Raw genomic sequence first — 19,034 nt, forward strand, 5'->3', positions numbered from 1 at the left:
TCAGGGTCTTGTACGACAAAAACCACAACTTCCATGCCAGTGTCTATCACGAAGTGTCTAATAATAGAGCCCATGTCAACCAGCTTCCTTCTTGTCCTCATGTGAGGGTCATGCAGAGTCTCTTCCCGTGGTCTGTGTACTTGGGCAGGGCTTCTGAGAACACGCTGCTTACCATGTGTATGTCACAGGGCCGTTTGAAGTGAGTCTGTCCACAGCCAGAAGAAGGGATATTAATGTTTTCTAAGGTGCAGTGAAGACGGTGAAGAGAGTTCCTTCTAGCAATAAAGAATGCGATGGCACATTGGTCAGAGCAGTTCATAACGAACAACAGGGCAAAAGGATCAACATAGAAGTGACTCACCTTGTTATGATCCTACAGGTAATGTCAATGTCACAGCAAACATAACACCATTGCTCATGCCAGAAATAGTGTCTGAGCCAGACAACAGACAAACACTTGCAGACATGCAAAGCTTGAAGCAGGGAAGGGCATATGCAAACATGCAGACGGGATGAGCTTAGTATGTAGACAATTGCTGAAGAGCTTGACCTTCACAATATGGCGCAGATTGTGCAACTCCGAAACAAAAGGAATGCTTTTAGGGCAAATGAAGGTGTTGGAGCACATTTATGAAATGGCAGCTATATTGCAGTCTGCAATTTGAGCAGAGATTCTGTCATTTTACAGCTATAATTCCAGTCCTTGAGCACTCCAGATGTGTTTTCGAGAACTGGTGGAAGTGTCATTGTGTGCATTGTGAGACGAATACCAAATTACTCCATGAAAATGTTACTAGGATTGAACTTTAAAAGTCACAATAAATTATTGATCACAATTCAATTTATAACCATAATATTATATATTTCCAGTGAAACAATATTCAAAGGGAATTTTTTTCCCCCTTGAAAGCCTAAATCAGTGTTATTCAAATAGCGGAGCGGACCGTGCTCCTGATCATCCGGCTTGTTACACCATTTTTTTTATTATTAGATTATGTACATTGTTTGCTTTAAGCAAAATATAAAAAATGGTCCCTACTTTTCTTGAGAGGTAAACCTGAAACCCCGTATGTTTTCTCAGTCCCAAGGCCTTATGTGCCATACACAAAGGTGTCTAATGTTAAAAAAATTAAAAAATAAAAAAAATAAACAAATAGCCTGTTAAACCATCTGATCTAACATTTTTATATTCATATTTAGGATAAATATTAACTTTTTTGGGTACATTTTTGGTACAAATTCTTAGACATCACTGTTTTGGCTCTCTGGGCCCAAGATTCTTATCTTTGATGACTATTTTGATTGTTTAGTTTTATTTTACAAAGTACTACGGCTGCCTCAATGGAAATGTATTACTGTTCCAAAAAAGTATTATCCAGACCTCCGCTGGGAAGGAAATATAGAGACCAGGGCCCGTATTCATAAAGAATCTTAATGCAAAGAGTAGCTCCTAGTGACAAAATTCTAAGAAAATTCTTAGAAATGTGGGCGTTTTCTCTTGAAATTAAAGAAAAAATCCTAGTAAAGAAAAAAGTAATTCAGAAAGCATCTTAACTCTTAAAAGAGCTCTTAAGGTCAAAATTGTTAGGAGCACGGACGAGGACTTTTAAGAGGCTTAAGAGTTTCTTTAGCAGAGGAGAAAATGGCAGAAAGACGAAGAGGGAGAAGAAATGTGTTGCAGACAGTGAATAACAGTGAGTTAATAAGACGCTATAGATTAGATCGTGCAGGGATCATGTTTGTGACTGATCTTATTAGAGACACGCTAACATCTCCGACACAGCACAGAAATGCCATAGCGCCAGAAATGAAAGTAATCACTACATTACGATATTTGACAACTGGGAAAATTCCATGTTTGATACATTAAAACCAACATTCAAACCACCACTTAAATAGACATGCCAGCAATCAGTGTAATTGGAAAGAGTGGAACAATTTTTATCATTCTAAGCCAAGCAAATACCTTATAGGAAATTAACAGCATGGTAAATAAAAAAAAAGGATTTATATACACATATATAATGTGTGTGTGTGTGTGTGTGTGTGTGTGTGAGAACGGTCAAATAGGAAAAATGACGCATGTAATTTCAAGGTGAAGGCTTAGAATAGACCCTATACTTAAAATCACTTTTTTTTCCCTTCTTGGACAACCAACCAATCACAGTCTTCAAAAGATTGTGTCATACATAGCAACGGGGTCAACCCCGCCTCCTTACTAAGATGAAAGTTTTTGTCTTTTCCTTACTCAGAGTTGCTCTCAGATCGGTCCCGAATCGCTTTTAAGCTAAGACTCCTACGTAAAAGTTTTTAAGCTAAATTAAGAGTTTTCTTAGAGGATTCTTAGAATCTTTATGAATACGGGCCCAGACCTCTTGGAACTTTAATTGAATACCCCTTGCCTAAATTATCCAATAGCCCACATTGTCTAAATACAGAGCCCTTAAAGAGACATGGTGATGGGGGGAAAATGAGATGGAAGGGATAATTATACATTCGCTTACAAAACATTTGCACTCCTTTGAGTAAATTTGCATTGGCTCACAAAAGTTTTGCGTTTCCCGGAGAAACTGGTGATGGAAATCATATGAGGTTTAAGTGCTGTTTCTGGGAATGCAATGCTTTTGCGAGAGACGCAATAGTTTTCAATGAGAACAAAAAAAATATTGCGAGCAAATGAATTTTGATCAATTTTGAATTCAGGAGGACACTAAAGTTGAACATAAAAGTGTTTAAAGTCACCCTGAATCGGAAGCTGCGACCGATTTTACTTCAGTCACCTATTTTCTGATTGAAACTGAAAATGGAATAAGACAAATAGTGACTTGTTTTTCCCACTGAAAATGTAAAAGTGGGCATTTCATTCAGGTCGTTGTCAAAGCTCGCAGCAGACTGAGGATGTTCTACCCTAGCGGTCAAAATGACGTCATCAGAGAAGGAAGGCCATTCCAGAGGGGAAGTACATTGTTTACTACAAGACTAGTAATGTGCACTAACAAAATAAATAGGGTCAATTTTGATTTCATGCCGACTTTGAATATAATTTTTCTACCCAACTCATATTTTCCCATCACTATGTCCTCTTACAGGCTAGTGTAATCAGCAGAAATAGAAAGTTGTATCAGAGATGAAGCAGGATATTTTATTTTGATTAATGAATTACAAGGAATATTTTATGAAGCATCCCGTGCATGGATGAATCATTCACAACATCACCAGGAACATGCATCAAGGAAGTAAATGGGGTCAAGTCAGATTTTATGTTGAGACTACGCACTGAGAAAAAAAAAAAAATGTTGATGGTTGAGTCAATGTTAAAACAGGTTTAATACTATATATATAGATAGATATATAAAAACCTGAAACAGAACAAATCTGTTGTTTCGAAATGGCTTTCTGCACTTCTGCATTGCTCTGGGTGTGGCAGTTGACTTAAGTTCACTGTTATGTAAAACCACGTCTGTGTGCCTGCGTATCTGAAAATAAAAGTAAGTGGTATTTTAAATATGAATAAGGGCCATACAGAGATAACTGTTTCTATAAACATGGGAAGCTTTTATAGTATAGTGACATGAACAGGACTTCTTTCACTGCTTTTGATCTTTAGCTGTGTTGCCATATATTTGAGCTAAGAAATCCTATCAAGTCCTTTTTATGGAAAATACTAATAATATATTAGATTTTTTTAAACAAAAATTGGAATAATCATGAACAGTGACCGAGAGAGAAAGAAAGTGAAGATAAACTCTTTGTGTGCAAATACACTGAACTTGCTTGCGCCCTTTGTATTTGCATTAGATTGAAACTGGCTTTCTACTAACTGGCTTGTTTTTACAGTGACTAAGAACTGCAAACAATGTCTCGAAAGACACATTCTTGATGGCATTGATCTGTTTCAGTCTCAGTATATTAAGTTTGCAGAGTAGAGAGAAGCAGTTGTCTTTCAACACGCACTGTTGGCACACAAAGGTTCTCAAATTATGGAGCAAATCAACTGTTGCGCCACTTTTGCACACAGCGTTTCAGTGGAAAAATCGGTGTGTTGTTCACTGCAATCCAGTTTAGTCAAGCACACTGCTGTACAGTCACAATAAAGTACGGCAGATCGTTTTAGTGCGCGAGATTGGAAATTGAGGCATGCAAACTGCATTCGGCACTAATTAGAGTGTGTGCGTGTGATATTATCTGATTTGCATAATTCATTCCCAACCAATACCCCCCATGATGTACGTTAGATAATCAGAGATCATCTGAGGCCAGTACGCGAACCCATTGTAGTTCATGCTGTTGGGCAGCATATGGTCTCCACCTTCCCTGACTCATCCGAACATTGCTCGTTTCTGCAAAATAGCTGCATGCCAGCATATCACCATTTTTTGGAAAACTTTCTAAAGTCTGACTAGGCTTCTAGATTGTTTGGAGATATATGCTGACAGCTAATTGGCTCAAAAGCTGGCTACGTGTAAAAACACTGCACATCAGAAAACAGCATCTCTGCATCGTTCAGTTGAACTACGTGTTTCTGTCCGGTTGGTTGACTTTGATCTCAGCTTTTATGTCACTGCCTTTGCTACCTGCACATATGTATCATCTTTCAGGTCATACATTTAATCCTTTTGTGTGAAAGGAGATTAAGAATGTACAAAGCCTCAAGATAACACATTTTCATTCTGCAGAGGTAATTGCTTGAATGCACATAACTGGAAATACGCACACAAACACCTGTACTCAGGCAGAGGCGGTTATATTTCAGTTATGGCTCAGGGTGAGTGAGGTTACCACGTTTCTGGGAAATTCCTTTTTTAGCTAGGATCCATTCATGACAAAGAGAGAGGAATGAGTTTGGGGTAGAGAGTTTAAGGTGTTGTAAATCGTCCTTGCCCGGCTGCCAGCAGACTTCAGCCAACACATGGATCTCATCCGGCCTGGTATAGACTTAGAGGTACAGGATTTGTTCTTGTCTGTTTGTGTATATCTTTAAATGTGCGCTGTGATGTCAACATGCATACAAGATAACACGGTATCTTTTAACCTTTGCTCGTGTTCCTTAGTTATTTAGACATCAGTGTTTGCCTTAAGGTTTATGGTTCAATTGTGTCAAAGGCATTTTGTCTGTGTTGTCTTTGGAAACTATCCGATGACAACATATGATTTAGAGGACAAATTCTTTCAGTGCAGATTATACAATGCAAGAAAGTAAAGCAAAAAATGTTTTCTCTCTATAAGTAAATAATGAAGGATTATTCTCAGGATTCACTTAATGAATACAGTCGCTTTTTGGGTGATTTATGGCGGCATTTTATTGCACTGATTAACACAATTATGTTTTAAATTGATTTACTTTCGTTTTCAAGCCTCATTGGTCGCGCAGAATAAAAACAGGCAGATCCCCAGCCAACAGACACTGAACCGTACCTGATCAAATAAATTAGTACCGCTCCACACACACACGTTTTGTTTTCAGTTGAGATGAGACACACTAATGAATGGATTTAGCAGGAGGCACACCGCCAGGCTTTGCACATTGTGTTGATGCCAGCGGATCTACGTTAAAGCGGATGTAATGACCGCGCTCTGACATCAGAAGCCTTATGCTTCACCCTTCTCCTGGCATGTCCACTTATCTTCCGAGGCCAGAACACTGGGGCTTCGCTAGCATTGCTGCCACTTTGCAGGCAGGGAAGTCACTGGCTACCCACAGACTCCCTTCAGGCTAAGTGTAATGAAACTTTCAGCTGATATCCCCTCCCCAGTCACAAGAAAAAAAAATATTTTTTAGTTCAGTTTATTAAATCTGATATATTATTTCATATAATAAATAAGATAAAATTATATATAAAACAGTCAAATGTTTTTGAATTGTTTCTCTTATGCTCACCAAGGCTGCATTTCTTTGATGAGAAATACAGTAAAAACAATAATATTTTGAAATATTATTACAATTTAACAGAACTTTTTGAATTCATATTCTATTTTAATATTTATTTTTTTAATATAATTTATTCCTGTGATGGCAACACTGAATTTACAGCATAATTACTCAAGTCTTCAGTGTCACATGATCCTTCAGAAATCTGATTTATTGCTCAAGAAACATTTCTGATTATTATCAATATTGAATACTATGATACAATTTATGATATATATATATATATATATATATATACTGTAGGCTATATATAAAGAAATCTATTTTTGTGTGTGTAACTTTAGAATATCACTTGAAATCATACACCAAGAAAATCTAAATCAAACTTGTCAAGTAGACTGTACGTGTTTAGAATGACTTGGTTATTGTACAATATTGGTTATTATTGGAATACGTGCTAACTCTGAAAAGTTGATGGAACATATACAACAGCCCTAATGCATTTTTGATGATTTCACTGCTGTAGAGGAACTGCTGCATTGGCAATGACTTCATGACCAGGCTGCAGATGCTTACATAAGCCTGCCATGGCATGCAAAGGCCACTTTCTGAGGGAAGGTGCTCTTCCTCATCGCCGAGCCCATGGGAGATCACGGCCCATGCAGTGAGAGGCATTGATCAGTATGACCCGTGAGCAGCCGTGCAAGAGTAACACGCTCTGATGGTTCTCTGCAGAAAACAATGCATTATTAATTAAGAGTGTACAGACACATCTGGAATGATCTCTTTTCATGTTTGCACAGCAGGGGCTGCTTGAACACGTGGATCATTGGTACATACCGTACAGAGCAGAAGGCAGATACTCTCTGACCTTATTGTATTATATGAGAAAGTAGGATCATCACTTTTATAGATGGAGACTACTCATTTTTACACATCTCACTGTGCTGATTTGTGAATGCATGAATGGATTTTATTTATTCAACATAACCTAGGGACTAATGTTTATGATTATGTTAATGATAGTATAATGATGATGATGACACTTATGTCATTAGAGTGTTCCTTTATTGCTTGAATATCTATGACAGATACATTAGAGTGATTTGATATAATTTTACAAAGTGTGCAGAACAGCCATTTTTTGTTGGAGAGAAGGTTCTCCCACTGGACTCTGTATGAAACATGCCAAGCAGCATTTCGGTTTAAGGTTTCTTTGATTTGAGCTCACATCTTGCAAAAAGAACACAATATTCTTGAATATAATATTAGTCAGTGTTAAATACTCTTCTTTACTTGAAAAACTTTTTTTTCCACTATAAATAAACTTTTATGCAAAGGAAAGGTTCCAATGATGTCAAAGGTTCTTCAGGGATCCATAAATGCCAATAAAGAACCTTTATTTTTAAGAGTGTACCCAGCTTATTACTGGGACAACTATAAGATATTCATAGATTTGTCACTCGATCTCTGTGGCGCCATCAGTACTCTTAGAAAGATGGACATAAGGGACAAAACTGCAGCTTTATCTCTACCTCACTTAATGTGTCATTCCTGCATTTCATGCTTTACATGTATTAGTCGGAGTGATGTAATTTGTCATGTAATTTGGAAATGGCACCAGACCAATTATTTCCATAACATTTTGCATGCACAGTAAGACTGCAATGTGCATTCAAGAGTCAAATTATGTTTGTATCTGAATGAGACGCATTTAAGTTTTTATAGTAAACAAATAAAAATGTCGCTCAAACACTTCCTTTCAAAAGTTTTCAAAGAAATTAATAATTTTAGTCAGCATTAAACTGATTTTAAAAAAGTCAGTAAGTAATTTTACTGTACATTGTCTCATCATGAACAATTTAAATTAAAATTAGAAATGTTCTTGGGCACCAATGGACATATTAATTAGAAATAATATTAGAATGATGGCTGAAAAATCAGCTTTGTTATCCCAGAAATAAATTATAATTTAAACTATATTAAAATAGAAAAAAACAAAACATTTTACAATATTACTGGTTTAACAGTATTTTTATCAAATGAATGCAGCCTTGGTGAGCATAAGAGAGTGCTTTAAAAAATAATAAAAAATATATAATTATAATTATAATAATAATTATATATATATATATATATATATATATATATATATATATATTAATATTATATATAATCTGAAAATACAAGCCCATACAACAGGAGAGGGCATTAGATTCTCTTTAGTAGCGTAAAGACAGATGACTGCATTTGCTGAGATGACACAGCTCTCAAGCGCGTGTAAATATCCAGCAAGAATAGGGGATCTGAATGTCCACAACAGCCTCAAGTGGCTAATTCAATGTATTACAGGGGACCTGTGCTTTCTGTCATGAACAGATTGGGTCTTTAGTGGAGGCTGTGCAGAATTTCCATGAGGCCCATTGGAAACTGGGTAACAGAGAAGTTAATCAAACCCATACGTGCTCTAGTCCACACTGAGTCTTGTCTAGACAGATAACAAAGAGGGTCGGATCTGTGACACACCTGGGCTGTAAAGGTAACCATCTGCTGATACTTGCTGTATGATTCGAAGCGGTTCTATAACTGTTAAAATGAAGTCTTACATAAGCAGCTCCTTCATGCACTAAGATAATAGTGCCATTGACAGTCTGAGCAATCATAATTGCTCAGTCAGCCACTGCAGACAAGTTGCTGCATGGGTGATATAATAACCTGTTTTCCACCTCATTTCATCACGTCAATAGGAACAGGCATTCATGAGCACTGCACAGGGATGCAAGCCCTCACTACAGTTAAACACATTTGGGGTTAGTAAGTAATTTATTTTTTCAGCAAGGGTGCATTAAATTGATCAAACGTAGATATATATAAAGATTTATATTTCAAATAAACACTGTTCTTTTGAACTTATATTCATCAAATAATCCTAAAAAAATCAATAAATCAAAGTTTTCACAAAAATAAAAACCACTGTTTCAACATTGCTAATAATTAGAAATGTTTCTTGTGTATCAAATCATCATGAATGATTTCTGAAGGATCATGTGACTGGAGTAATGATGCTGAAAATTCAGCTTTGCATCACAGGAATAAATTACAAAATAAAATAAAATATAAAAACAGTTATTTTAAATTGCAATAATATTTAACAACATTACAATTTTTTACTGTATTTTTGAATAAATAAATGCAGCCTTGGTTAACATAAGAGACTTCTTACAAAACATTTTTTTTTTTATCTTACCAAACTAAACTTTTGAATGGTAGCGTTTCTCACACTTACAAATGTCAAAGTTCTACGAATGTTCTGTTTTGTATCTTTCTGGTCTAAATTGCCATCTTATTGGTTGTTAAAGCAGGACCTGGCACTAACACTATTAACGCTCAAGTAGGTCAAGTCAAGAGCTTCCGTGAAAGCACAATACATGGGGAAGCCATCCTGACATGGGAAAAAACAAGCAGAACAAATTCGCACACGTTGTTCAAAAGGAAAGTTTTACTTTTGGAACATGAAATTAAATTACATTATAGATGCCAACAAACAAACACCTTGCCTTCAGGCTGACCTGAATTACGTCTGTAAGAATTAGTAATGCGTTTTTGACTCAGCTCAGTTAGACAGTTTAATGTATTTAGATTAAAGCAATGAAAATGAAGTTTTACATAACACATTGTATGTGCATCTCCTGTACCGACATGATTTATGAAGGCAAACAAACACCCAATCGCTATAGCATGCTTCATAACTGGTTTTTTTTTTTTTTTTTTTTGTCACGCATAAGTCCTTTCAGACAGTCAGACAAAACAAAGCTGTCTGCTGAGAAATGAGCATGGTATATACATTAAAGTTGAAGCACGTCTGTTCATCCTACAAAAGGGAACTTAAACTGAACAAACTTCTTCCATAAACTGTTATGGAAAATTGTAGATGGAAATTTTGCTGTTTTTGCAGAGTCATCTGAGATGGATATGCTCGGAAATTCCAGATAGCAACAACTGCCCCGTTTACACCTGATATTAAGATGGGTTTTGGATCTGATCACAATCAAACAAGGAAGACACAAACCCGTTTACACCTGATATTTTAATCCGTGTCTTTTGTCCACCTTCAACCACTTCTGTCGTAAGTTTTTCGAGGGGAAGGTCTATGGGTGGGTAAATGTGTGGACTTTTTTGGACTTTTTTTATTGGACGAAATTTACATATGAACACGACCGAAAAACATACGGAGAGCAGTAGCTTTCGTTTCTGCTCTGAAAGCCGCAAGATCACGCCGAACGCTGTGAGTGCGTGTTAGAAACCAGGAATGGTGAGAGAACATCGTGCTTGGTGCGTTTTTCGTCTTCAAACCAAACTTGGGTCTTTAGCTGACAAAGTTTAAATCCCGTCTGGCTAGCGCGCGTCCCATAATGCATTAATTCCGTAGGCGTAGAGTAGGTGATCTTTTGTGGCTGTTCGAATGCATTCGACCACATGAGCGTCTACACCATGAAAGCAATCCGGATGAATGCGTTTTCAACTACCTCTGGAAGTGGTTGAAAGTGGACAAGCTCAAACCGTTTTAGACCCTGTTTACACCTGTATTTAGCGTCATCCACTTGTGATCCGATCGACCAAAACGCATCTTAATACCAGGTGTAAGCAGGGTACAGTGAGACTCCATTTGTATAGCGTTGTCATTTTGTTGACTTTAATCATTTATCATACTCAGAATATTCTGCTCTCAATCATGTTGTTACTAGAGTCGCTAATCAAACTTCCTATGTGGAAAAAAAAGAAATTCTCCATATTCTCCATATCTCTGACAGACAGAGAGTGAACAGAGAAAACAAGACACAACATCTCTGTATGTCCACCTCCCTCCCATCTAATAGAGAATGGGCATTTTCACACCATCCACGCTGCTCGAGTCGCAAGGTTGCATCTTGGGCTGCATCCGCAGAGACTTGTTCATAGTGACCGTCCACAGGGCAACAGCCATGAGTTTGCCACCTATTTACTCACCTAGTCTATTTAAGAAGAGGGACAGGCGGTAAGTGTAAGAATGTTGCGTGAGTGTATCATTACAACTGACAGCTGATGGATTAATTGTGTATAGGTGTGAATGTGAGCGAGGAAAGTTAGTCTGGTCTAACCACTCAAACTGGCGAATACTGCAGGACTTGCTCTACAAGGTGTGAAAAATCGTTACGTTACAGACAGTCAGCAAAGTGCATTACCGGATTCATCGCTTGTGGATCATGTTACTTACAGACGTATTGCATAACTTGTTTTTTCAATTCGTAGGATACTAACTCAAGAGCTTACACTGATGATGCTATTTACATATTTTATTCTTCACTATGGCGAGGGTCTCTCTATTGCTGTCCTCCTAAAGAAACTAGATTTAATTTTTTGACCTAATAAGCAGCAGCTATTCACAGAATGCAAACTCGACAGAGATATGTCATTCCACACATTCTTTCGTAGGGATTATTGGTGTGTTCTTGAGTACGCAAACGCTAACTAAGTTAACCAAGTATGGTTAGGTGTGTCTTGAGAACTCTAATCCTGTTTTGTGGGTTTTTATTAAATGAAGTCTTGTTGCAAGAGTAAATAATTAGTGCCACTCAGTATAACTGTATTGAACATAATATATATATATATACACTGAGACCAGTCTTAAAGTTTCCAACCTTGTTTAGTAGCAGTGTAAAGCATTTGTTTATCGGAGAGTGTCTGGGACATCTCCACCCTGGCCATGGTGACAGACGGAGACATACTGTACAATGGCACATCTGTGTTTACTGTGATGTACGAGTGGCGGTTGAATGAAGCATCTGTTTGCTCATCTGGCTGCATCAAAACAATGTGAAAGTTATCATTTATTCAATACCGAACAATTTTTAAGCAAATTGATTTGTCAGTCCCGGTTTCCTTGGAATGTAATGCATGCAGCTTTCTCTGTGCCAGAGAGGCTGGTTGTCCTGGTTTTGTCACGTCACTAAAATGACGACGATTAACACACTATTAGCAGTACTTTGTAACAGGGAGGTTCTGTTGACACTTCATTGCCTGCAGACTCTCACGAGGCATAACTCTTCAAATTAAGAAGCCACTTCATGGTCTTTCCCTCTTCGTCTGAGGGATGATTATCATTTCATACAGTACAAACTGTACAAGCACTTGCCAATTATCCTGACTGTAACAGCTCACCAGGAGTTCGGTTAACTCTTTCTGGAGCGTTCCTCTGAAATCTAATCTGTCAGCTTAACTAACTCTGCATGAAATGGAAAGTGACAGCACTACGGTGACTAATTTGTGCTTTTCTGTAAAGTCTCATTAGGAGGATCAACTTCGAGCCGTCCCCTTTTAAAGGGCTACACTAGGATCCAAACAAATTCTTGCTCTGCTCAGGAACGATAGATGATAGATTGTAAAATGTAGTGAAAGAGTCTATAATGTCCGTAAAATTACGTTTTGTGACATACTGTAATATAGATTCATTTTCATAACTTTGCATTGTGCAATGTTGCTAGCATGTCCCATAAAACGATTTCCCCCAAAAATTCAATTCACAAAGGAGATATTACGTGAATAATAACAGTGTCTGTTTGTAAGCCATGCAAGTTTATAAGTTGGACAAAATGTATGTTTGATTTTGTTATAGTTTATATTATTATATAGTTATTATATAGGTATAATAGAGGGATTAAAACATTTGTTTTGGTTACTTATATTTTTGTTTATTTTTTTGGTGTGGTTTCTTTCACACTGTTTTATAACTGCAACGTTGTAAAATGCGTTAAAATGTACTTGCTGAGGACTTTACTGTTGTATTCTTTTATTATGGACTCATTAGCTTTAATGTTAAAAAGTAAACTGATGGACAGCGAAACAGTGTGTTTATGTTCTAAATGAGCAAAATGTGCAAATATTAGCTTACTGATATCAAAGTGCCAGTGACTTTGATTCCAAGTTTGGTTGAGCATGTGTTTATGACTGTTATACACAGTTTGGCCACTAGAGGCACTAAAGGCTGAAGTTAAACATTAGGGAAAAAAGTGTTGTGAGAAAATTCTATTGATTCATCTTTCCCATCCAGTTCTCCGTATCTCTAAGCAGTCAACTGCAAAACTATAAACTTATGAAGACCTGGAGGCATCGATTGAAAGACCAATTCGGTCAATTTACTATTAATAAAATTGCTCAATTAGGCTACTGATTTTCACCATGTAACAAATTACTTAGGTTTATAGGAACGCGTGGTTCCTTAAAGTGACAACTTTACATGGATAAGACTTGTGCATTAGTAATAGGGCAGCTATATATTTCACGAGGCATGTCATAACGCGGGAAAACGTCTTGTTTGTGTTGATATGTTGTGGAGGTTTGTCCCGCGGTTTGCTGCTGCTGCATGCTGTGTGTTCTTTAGGAGAGTTCAGTGAGAGGGCAAAACGAAAATCTATGCCACAAACCTCATTTGAATAAAACATGCGCGCGTCATGTGACGTCACCGAGCGGAGTATAAAAGCCCGCTGCGGCAGAAATAGCATCACTTGCCGACAGCGTTTCTCTGAAACCGCTCCTAGTTCACTCATAGTGCCCGGTTTTATCTGCGCGTATTGCTACAGAGCAACGCAACACAAACAACCAGGATCTTAAAATCGTGTTCAAACAAGTCGCAAACGTGGCGAGAAGTATTATTCAGACGGGTCTTGTACTCAACATGAGCACGGAGATGTTTAAAACGCCAATGGAGCTCGCAGTCTATCAGCTACACAATTTCTCCATCTCCTTCTTCTCATCATTCCTTGGAGGGGATGTAGTGTCGGTCAAACTAGACAACAGGTATGCCGATTTTACGAGATTATTAGATGCTTTTGACAGTCGACAGGATTACAGTCGGGCATAAATATTAGTTTGCTGTTTTGTTGCATCGCCACAGAATAGGAGTCACGCACAAAGCTTGTTTACTAACGTTACTGCACTGTCTGAACTGCGTTTTAATACTTTGTGTCTTTGTCTTTTGCAGTGCCTCTGGCGCAAGCGTTGTGGCAATTGACAACAAGATCGAACAAGCAATGGTAAGATATATTATTTTAACACTATGATCAGATGTTTGTAGAACTGCAGTGGAAAGTATCTAGTTTCTGTGTAGGCTGTAACCAGAGCTGTGGCACGCTCTAGTCTAGAGCTGCTGCATACATTCATTGCATATGCTTTGTTTGCCCACCTGCAGTAAAAGTCAAAGGTTGCTGTACAACACCACATGCACCATTTTATATAAAGCAAGTCATTGTTTAACCCATTTAATCCCCCCAGTAACATCTGTAACCAAAAGTCAATGTACTATTTACTTTATTTATTTATTTATTTATTAAACATTACTATTAATTATAAATGAAAAGCAGATCATAACTACCATATTTGGCACAAATAATCTGAAAAGTATTTTATTAATGTATTAAGATGGCTCATTATAGTATACATAATGCTCACAATATATGTAAACATTTATGTTAACCCAGAGACACATTTGAATAATTAACTTGATTGTAGATTAAGCAAAATAAATATGTATTAAAGGATTCTTAGATAATTATTCTTAAATTCCCAACATCACAATTACCTGATAGTAAAAGTGTGTTTTAACCCATTTAACCCCCTAGTAATATATGTTACCATTTTTTTCCCCTTTTAAAGGGTATTAAACTCATATTAGTACTATTTAACTATAAAAGCAAATGCATATCTTTAACTACCATATCTGGTACAAATAATATTTAAATGATCTGTTATTAAAGTATACAATTACTCTGTCTTACAGTATATAAATCATGCTCACAATAGATGTAAACATTTGAATTGCAATAACTTGATTCACATAAAAAAAAAAAATTCAAATACAAATAGGAAACATGCATTTATTAAACATGACTAAACATTACATTTATATACTAAAAACGGAAAAGTTTTTCTTTTGCGTTTTTCACGTACAGACGACAACATTGTCAAAACGATCCCGTTCACACTGATCAGCTAAAACAACAAAAAATGCTGTATTACTCATACTAGGCCAGTAGTTGGCGATATGACTTTGTAAAGAAATACTACGCGCCCATAGACTGAACATGTAATATGCATGCGCATGGCGTCACCGTTTTCACAAATTTGCGTTTTTTAACTTTACAGAAAATAGCGATTTAGTTTTCAAACACTTCCACTTTGAATCTTTTTTTATTTATTTATTAAAGTTTGTGTTTTCAGGCCCCAAAAACGCTGTTGTCGTGTAAATGAATGGCCTAAACGCATACAAAGTTTTCAGTTTTTAATTAAAACGATATTGTGTAAACAGCCCCTTGGATTCTCTTTCCCTCACAATGATAGAACATAATGTACAGTTGTTGTCATTACAAATTCAGGAACCCTGAATAAATGACAGTTTATTTCATTGGGCTATTCAAGGAGTAAAATACATGTGCTCAATTAGCTAACTTCTCAGAAGGAGTTCATACATTAATTCCACATGCAAACAGATCTGTTTCAATGTATTTAATAGTCTGAGAGTATGTTTTGGTGTGATCATGGAAACTCAATTCTCTGTATTTCTCTTGTAGGATCTTGTAAAGAATCACTTAATGTATGCAGTCAGAGAAGAAGTGGAGATCTTGAAGGAGCAGATCAAGGAGCTGGCAGAGAAAAACAACCAGTTGGAGCGTGAGAACAGCCTGCTGAAGAACCTGGCGAGCCCAGAGCAGCTGGAGAAGTTTCAGTCCCGTCTGCCCTCAGACTCCAGCCTCCCCCTGGAGCCTCTGGAGCTGGGCTCCCCCGAGAACAACGAGCACCAGTACATCAGCACGGGGTCTGCTGTATAAGTGGCTCTGCCATGGGGCGGGCAGAGCCACAGCTCTCACCTGAAATGGACCTCCAGATATGCAACTTCAAGATGAAGCTGGCTGTACAGATTCAACCTGACCTGAAATGAAAGCATTACGACGTACCAGTGGCCAAGTTCTGTATTATCCGACAATCTCTTCGGACTAACATGGAAAAGAGAGAGATGTAGACGTCTGAGGTTACTGTACAACGGGACTGACGTGCCCCTTGCTTGGAAGGGGGCCCCAGCCTTGCTTTCCTTTGGTCCCTCTCACGAAGAGACGGAGAGGGGTTTGCCTGATGGAGCTGGCCAAGAGCGCATCTTCGGTCAAGCCAAGGAAATGTACGTCCCTACGAGATGCCCCCACAGTCTCACGAGAGCCCCACCTGACGCAAGCTGTACGGGACTCTTGTTCCTGCCCTCCGTGTCACTGATCCCTAGTGCTGTGGACATTCTTAGCTCCCGTAGTTCAGGACGCTTGAGACGGACCTGTACGGAGCACCGGTCCTCTCGTCCACAGCGGTGACTCCTGCCATATGATTTGTATAGCATCGCTTGTATCTCTGCAGATGGGGCCTGCTGCTTATGGGGATTATTGCTTGTTTGTGTTTTGAAAAGGAACAAAATCAACTTGTTTATGTGGGCTGTGTGTAAAAATGATTTTTTTCTTTTTGTGGGAATGAAAATCTGTATACATTTGCTATAGTTCTGTAAATTAGCACCTGATGTAAAGCGAAATGTTCTGAAACGGACGGAGGTGAAGGGCGGATAATGTTGCTGCGAATGTTCTGCTGACATGTCGAACGTGTGTTCTGTTGACCTTCTATGCCAACCAACTAACAGGCACGATGGTGTCTGAAGGAGGCCGCATGTTTTTCAATGAACTTTGTGTTTTCTAACCACCAAAGACTTGCCTAATACTCACAAGCCAACAGGACCATGTGTAACTTTTCACAGGAAGAAGTTTTATGACAGCAGTCTTTTTGTAACATGGGTATTGTTGCTTTATTGTGTCCATGATGTGTTTTTTTTTAAACGATTTATGGATGCAAAATGCACATTGCAATAAACCTGATGTTTACACTAAATACTACCCTCAGATCTTTTGCTTTTTCTTCATGAAGGACAAGAACATTTTCTGTAGTTTCATATTTAGTGCATATACGACCTCTTAGAAGTTACAATCAGATTCTTAGCATCTATAAAAATTCCAACTTTAAATGAGATGTAAAATCAGAGCAATCTTCCTTAGGCTCAATATAAGACTGAGAGTCTTTTAAAGATGAGGTGTTTGACACTACATGAGTAAAGTTCATGCATGGAAGATAAGGCCTTCACAAAGCAATTCTTTAGACCAATAATATCCTCTTAGCATGCATGGTAGTTTATGATAGACATTTGCTATTCAAGTATGCACTGACATCACTTGCTGCTCACATTTTACTACATGCAATGAAACTTCTTTATATGAATAATCAAATTCTTTCCAGTAATTACATATATATATAAAGATAAATGTCATTGACCTCAGTGAGCGTGGCACCATGTGCATGATAATAAAATATGCTAAGTTTGGACTTTCCACTGGACTATCAAAATAACTATTAAAAAAAACTATACATGGAAAAAAGAGGGTTTAATTGCAGATGTTTATGTACATACACAGATCTAGAGCTAAGTGCACAATGGCTACTGTGCTGAAGTTATCCACAAGGCTTTGGGGCAAAGCATAGTGAGAAAACAGATCATGGCGTGTGAAACCCTCATCTTTCTCTTCTTAGGAAAGGCACGCTCAGTGTAACTCAATCCTCTCCCTTATGTACGACTTCTATGTAAGACCCACATCTCAGTATTCTTCAGAAGTTCCTATAAGGTAGACGGTAATAAAGTATATTCAAAAGATTATGCGGTTCCGGCGGGTCACGTCCTCTGGGTCCTATTGCAGATGGGTGGAGGTTTAAAAGGAAATCACTTCTGGAAATATCAGAATACAAATGCACTCTGATCTGATGTTTCATTCATGTTTTATTGCCGTTATTAACATCAAGCTATCTATCAAACTAGAATATCAAACAGAATAGACAAACCACACATTCAAAATAAACACATGAATAAATATTCGTGAAGTTTATGTGAATATGAAGACTGGGTTACACTTTATTTTAAGGTGTCCTTGTCCTTGTTACAGTGTAATTATACATTTGCATACTGAGTAATATCAATTAACAACATCTACTTACTATAGGATAGGATTAGAAATAGGGTTTGGTTTAGGGTTAGTTACTTGTAATTATGCATAATTTACTGTTATACAATAAGTACATGTAACAAGGAGTCTGTAAAATAAAGTGTTACCGAAGGTTCATATTATGTTACTTCATTGTGTAATAGACAAGATAACTTCTTTTGGCAAATAACTAAGTAACCAACAAACTAAATAATAATAATAATAATAATGTTATAGTATTATAATATTAACCATAATATAAATAAATAACAATAATAAAGCTTTGGTAACAATTGAATCAAAGCCTTTATGATTAATGCATTATAAAGGTATTGACAATGTTATATTATAATGCATTACGTATATCGTTTCATAAATAATAGTAACCAAAGTTAAAATGCATTATAACATGATCCGATTCCTTGTTACATCTGAAATTGGTTGTTTGTCGTGTTTCAATGCATTATGCTTTCTAAAGGTGTGTTCAATTAATAGATTAGTATTATAATGTTTTATACCTGTGGTTACAATTATTCACGAGACCATGCAATGCATTATAAGGTGCATTACCAGGCATAATTAATGCATTAAAATACATTTATAATGCATTATATATAAAGGCATTAAGTAAGTGTAACCAAGTTTTTGTTCATGGTATTTTTGGACTGGAGTAAACAACCATGGACAATGTTCAATGGTTCAATGTTCAGACTCAGAGTGGATTCAGTGGTGATCTGGCATTTGTTCTGCTTCCCAAAACAGCTGCAAGACCTCTGCTGTTATGCAACTCCCAAACATCTGTTTCAGTTTGGTGTAGTGGGCGGATTTCTACGTCAAGGCCTGGTGAAGTGTGGCCGGGTTTGCATGCGAGCGAGTTACAGTGCACTGATACATTTACTTGTTTGTTCTGTATGTAAATATAGGCTCAGAGTAGGCTGTTTGTGCCATATTTCAGTGGAGTGACATTATTTCCTAAGCCTCAGATCTAATACCCTGTTGTGGAAAATTATTGAGTGTGATCCGCAGTGTAAACGGTGTTACCTCATTCTCACTTTATACAAACAGCTTCTCGCTCC

The 19,034-nt window shown here is 37.3% G+C and overlaps 1 protein-coding gene and 1 long non-coding RNA gene across 3 annotated transcripts in view; both read left to right on the forward strand.

Moving 5' to 3' along the window:
- The window catches only part of tsc22d3 (TSC22 domain family, member 3), a 32,289-nt gene extending 15,470 nt beyond the window's left edge, over positions 1–16,819 (forward strand). The window contains exons 1-3 of one of the 2 annotated variants that reach the window (XM_082177307.1): positions 10,101–13,702; positions 13,887–13,938; positions 15,472–16,819. In XM_082177307.1, the coding sequence (XP_082033433.1) occupies positions 13,581–13,702; positions 13,887–13,938; positions 15,472–15,729 (432 nt within the window). In that variant the 5' untranslated portion in view covers positions 10,101–13,580 and the 3' untranslated portion in view covers positions 15,730–16,819. Of the gene's footprint in view, positions 1–10,100; positions 13,703–13,886; positions 13,939–15,471 lie in introns of those variants that run through there. The other variant, XM_082177306.1, reaches the window with a different exon arrangement.
- The window catches only part of LOC309504277, a 503,575-nt gene that overhangs the window by 282,780 nt on the left and 201,761 nt on the right, over positions 1–19,034 (forward strand). The gene's annotated exons all lie outside the window — the stretch shown is intronic.

Source organism: Leuciscus leuciscus, assembly GCF_965113295.1.
Source record: "Leuciscus leuciscus genome assembly, chromosome: 8".
NCBI lineage: Eukaryota > Metazoa > Chordata > Actinopteri > Cypriniformes > Leuciscidae > Leuciscus > Leuciscus leuciscus.